General features: G+C 49.4%; 1 protein-coding gene across 1 annotated transcript; it reads left to right on the top strand.

The window, feature by feature from the left end:
- The first annotated feature begins 2,177 nt into the window (after window positions 1-2,177).
- Window positions 2,178-3,200, top strand: P2RY14 (purinergic receptor P2Y, G-protein coupled, 14). Its single transcript, XM_010087551.1, has one exon. The coding sequence runs from the start codon at window positions 2,178-2,180 to the stop codon at window positions 3,198-3,200; it is 1,023 nt and encodes a 340-aa protein (XP_010085853.1).
- Window positions 3,201-5,106: the final 1,906 nt, after the last annotated feature.

Raw genomic sequence — 5,106 nt, 5'->3', positions numbered from 1 at the left:
AGCCCAGCTGAGCCTTTGGAGAGCGACCCGGAGCGCAGAGAGACGGGATCCCACCTGCACACCCACACCAGCCAGCCCTGCTCCTGCTGCTCTCTGCTCGCCGGCTCCTAACACCCGGGTGGGCACGTCAGCCCTCAGCAGCCCCCCCGAGACCCACAGCAGCCGCTCCGCGTGGGGGCTCAGGAGAGCTGGGCAGCAGCTCGCACCGCGGCGGGCAGGGACACGCGTCCACGCTGGGGGATGCATGGCCGGGACTGCACGCTGAGAGCACCACCGATATTCCTGACGTATTAGAAAGAAAATCTTTAAAAAAGATTCTTCTTTCAGCACAACTCAGCACCATTTGCAATCTCTGTGTTTTGCCTATTTCGCTTCCTCTTTCTCTAGATTTCTCAGCACATCAGAGATAACGTTTGGTGTGATCTTCCTCCCTGATAAACTTCACTTTGCAGTTCGAAAAAGATTTCTGGGGACAGTGACCACCGTCAACAACTCCTGACCCAGTAATTGCATCGCACATTTATTTCTCAAGCAGCTGTGTTAACGTCCATAAATAGATAAAACATGCTCTCAGTACTACAGATCCTTCGTTAGAGTAAAAAAACCAAACAAACTTGTAAATATTATTCTTACGTTCAGTAAAGCAGCCATGAATTCTGAGCCAGAAGTCAAGAAAAATGCCTCAATGATATTGGAAGGGTTACAAACAATAGCATAAGAGTTTGAGTGCAGAAGGAACCGAGCATTTTTAATTATTTATGTAACTTCCCTTTCGTGTATTTTGCCAACAGAGCCAGATTTGCAAACTGAGGAAGCGACTAGGTGACAAAAAGAGCAGATAAAATTGACCACGAGCACCAATGACATGACACATAAGCTCTCCCAGCCTTTCCCATGCGGGGACGGGCTCCAGGTTGAACACGGCTGCCCTCTGTCACCAGCCGCCGCTGAGGCCGTGCTGGAAGCCCCAAGAGCTGTCGCAGCACCGACCACAGACGGTCTGGACAGGCTGCACTGCGGGACCCCCCAGCACCGCGGGATTTCCCTGTGCTGGGACACAGGGCTCTAACTGTACTCTCCTGTCTCTCACAAGGTCTCCCGGCAAGGGCAGAGACCCCGTGCCTGAGGATGGAAGGCGCTCTGGACCCCTGACACAAACCCCCCGGCAGCCAAACCCAGAAAGGTAAAGGCGAGCCACTGACACCACGAGGCCAGCTGGGACTTTGCCCGTGGGAAGAGAACGGTTCCAAACACAGCGTGTTACCATCTCAAATAAAAACACCGACCGGTACTGGAGCGTTCCACCTGTCTGAGTGGATGGCTGAAGGATAAAAGCAGAGATCCTTCCAGTCTTAGCAGTGTCACCCAAACCCTACCCACCGCCACCTCCCAGTCCCAACGGCCCTATTCCCATGGCAGCTACAGCGTGACACCCGCTCTCCACGCCGCCTTCTTCTGTTAAAAGCACAACCAAACAAAACCAAATGCCTTCATGGCTAGAGCTTAAACGAAGGTGGGATGGAAGGACTTCCTATGGGAGAAGTGCCAGGAGAAGACTAACTGCAGGCTTTGGTGTGAGCACTGGTACCACGTGTTCCATTGCTCCATCTATCCATGCAGGTTCCAGAGCGTCACCTGAGCTGGGCAGCCCTGACAATGTCTGCAAAAGGGATACAGAACACAGTATACCAAAGGAAACAATTTTACTTATTTACCTATTTAAAAGAAAATGCCTCTGTACAAAACAGAAACCTTTGTACAAGGGATATTCATATCCCTCACACGCTTCCCGGTAAACCTAAAAATACACACTGGCCCTTAAGGGTTAATGAGATGTGTTCAGAGTCACAAGAAGCCCTGTGGCTCAGCCCCCTCCTCATTCACAATGCACAGGCCCACACCTGCAGAAGAGGGGAGCACGGCTGGGAGACAAGGGGTTACAGGCACACGGAGAAGCGAACGGATTCTCTGTGGGAACAGCAGCAGTGCCCAGGGCACCCCCTGGGAAACACCCACGTGCATCCCTGCTGGACAGGACAGCACGGTGATTGCTGAGAATTCTGCCCGGTTACTCTGAAGGAAGAGTAGAACTCTTATGCTAATTAATGGAAAGCATAGCATCACTTTATCTTACCGAGATAACCTTTCTCTGCTTCTAGGAACAAAGATACTGGAAGATGCTCAACTCCAGCACGAACTCCTCGGACAACAGCTGCGGCCGCAGCACAGCGATAACCAAGACAGTCATTCCGCTGGTCTACTGTTTGATCTTCGTGGTGGGGCTCCTGCTGCACAGCGTGGCACTAAACAGCGTGGCAGCGTGGATCTTCCTGCACGTTTCCAGCCAGAAGAGTTTCATTGTCTATCTCAAAAACATCGTTGTTGCCGATCTCCTGATGAGCTTCACATTTCCTTTCAAAATTCTGGCCGACTCAGAAATTGCACCTCCGCAGCTCAACACGTTTGTGTGCAGATACTCTGCCGTTGTTTTCTACACAAACATGTACATTGGGATAACGTTTTTTGGCCTCATAGGTTTTGACAGATACTACAAAATCGTAAAGCCTTTATTCACCTCCTTTGTGCACTCCGTTAACTACAGCAAGGTGGTCTCTATCATCATATGGTTACTGCTAATGCTTATATCGTTTCCAAATATGATTTTAACCAGTGAAATCTCTAAAGAAAATTATTCCAGAAAATGTATAGGTCTTAAAAGTGAGCTTGGCAGGCAGTGGCACAAGGCATCAAGTTATATTTGCACAGGGATCTTCTGGGTTGTTTTTCTTCTGCTAGTAATTTTTTACACTTCTATATCAAAAAAAATATATAGCTCTTATAAAAAATTCAGAAGGAACTCGGACGTGACCAAGAGAAAAACCAGCCGTAACATATTCAGTATCATGTTTGTATTTGTCGTTTGCTTCGTACCCTACCACCTCTGCAGAATACCGTACACCCTGAGCCAAACCAGCTCACAGTTCACCTGCCAGTCGAAAAGAACTCTGTTCTACGCAAAGGAGTTCACCCTCGTACTGTCTGCCGCAAATGTGTGCCTGGATCCCATCATTTATTTTTTCCTCTGCCTACCCTTCAAAGAAAAGCTGCATCAAAAACTGCATCTCAAGCTGAAAACTTCCAGCGAGGCTGAGATTTCTAAATCCAGAAGATCAAATACACTCGGGAAAGTATCAACATAGTGTGGGTTCGACTCTGTAAAACAATGGACCCTTCAGAAAATTACTCCAGAATGCAAATGTCTGAAAGCAACGGAGCAGATGAGAACCAGCAATACAACGGAAAAAAGTCTGAGCATAAAATACCGCGTGGCATTTCTCTGCATAAAGACTTTATTGCATATATATATAGATTTACTTCATGCTACTTCAGCGGATGCTACGATTGCATTACGGTGTGATACAGCCTGCCTGGATCTCACAAAAAGAGAGAGGAATAACTGGAACAACACACGCTGGAGCTCCAGGCCACGGCTCTCTGAAAGTATTATCAGACAGACCCAGCAATCAAACTGACTTGTTGCTGCTTCTCACAAATGCACGGGAGGATCAAACAACGAGCCTGAGGGGCCTGGGAACAACCGACCGCTGCCCCTCGGCCAGAGCAGGGACCCCCCTCGGCCGGAGCAGGGACCCCCCCTGGGCAGCACCACGAGGCAGCTCAGCCCAAGGCTCGGACCCGACCTCCACCAGCCCCCCGAAGAGCACCGAGACCCCAGGGGAAGCGCTCTCGTGGATTCACCAGCTCCCAGAGCCAAGCGCGGACGGCGACGCGCAGCTGGAGGAAGGACTCTGTCCCAACAACTGGGGAGAAAAGATGTGGGAAAAAGAAAAAAAAGGAAAAAAATACACATCAAATCCTCAAAGATCTGCACAAAGCCTGAAAACCCCTTGGTAAAATTAAATAGATGTTGATATGCAGGTTTTCTTAGGGGAAATATTCCATAAAATTAGGACTTAAACACAACTATTTGTCACCCTTGGGTGCCAAATGTCAGCACACTTCTGCAAAATGTGACACTCAAGCAAGTGTTCAGAGAGGATCCTTCCCTAAACCAGACAGCAGAGTTACACTGAACCACATTCCCCAGGACTCTTCCGAAGCAACACGGTGCACACCAAAACCACCCATACCAAACCCACCGCGATTTCTGCGAGTCCCTCGCTGCTGGTGCAGGCAGAGGTGAGAACACGCATGGAGCTGTTTGACCACATGCACGGAGCTGTTTGTTTGACAACACGCATGGAGCTGTTTGACAACACTCACCTACAGCTGCCTGGAAACTGGGGTACACTGAAAGCCAGAAGGAATGATTTGCTGGTTTTCCCAAGCCTCGGGCACAATGATAAAACATTTCTCTCTGTACAAAGGTACCAGCTGAAAGCCACCAACCTTATACGTATAATGCCTTTGTAAACTGTATTTTTCATTGCAGCCTTTTGATTCATCGATTGATTTTATCCTGGCCCAGGGAAAACACGCCGGAGCATAAAATACCCACAAAAGCTTTTGGGCAATGGCTCTGGAACCTGCATGCGTTCATTGTACTTAAAGATGATCTACGAACAGAAATAACACAGGCTTCACCTTTCTGCCACCGTGATTCATTTCAGTCCGAACAGACAATCGCTTGGGGTGAAAGACTTTAAACACACGGTCTTTGGGCCTTCTCCAAGGCTGGGGGCGACTCCTCGGTCTGAGACCACCGGCGTGCAGCGACAGTGTTCTCCATCGCACGGATTCTACTCCAGCTCAAGGACCGGACAGCTCTGTAACTGTCTGCTGAGTTTAAACACTCCTTCATGGAGCGTGTTTACCTCCATTTATTTCCCGCTTGTCTGAAGAGCGCTGTCCCACCCCAACCCCAAAAGCAGCCAGCGCCCGACCCCGGGAGCCAGGACTCCTCTGCCTGCAGGGGCTGGGAGCACCCTCAGCCCCAGCCAGCCCTTAGGGGCTACAGGAGAAAGCTGTGTTTCAGTTGTGTTTTTTTAAGGAAAATACATTAAAGATTATTTATATGGTTCTTTCAGAGCTCCCTGACTCTTGTCAAACTGAGACTCCGCAGGCTCTTCCCTCTGAGCAAGGGAA

Source organism: Pterocles gutturalis, unplaced genomic scaffold (genome assembly GCF_000699245.1).
Source record: "Pterocles gutturalis isolate BGI_N339 unplaced genomic scaffold, ASM69924v1 scaffold17516, whole genome shotgun sequence".
NCBI classification, from domain to species: domain Eukaryota; kingdom Metazoa; phylum Chordata; class Aves; order Pterocliformes; family Pteroclidae; genus Pterocles; species Pterocles gutturalis.
The sequence above is the reverse complement of the archived record's forward strand: the minus strand, read 5'-3'. Positions and strand labels throughout refer to the sequence as shown.

Bases quoted from the DNA above. Each gene is read 5' to 3' on its own strand.
- P2RY14 (XM_010087551.1), top strand. From the start codon at position 2,178: ATGCTCAACTCCAGCACGAACTCCTCGGACAACAGCTGCGGCCGCAGC.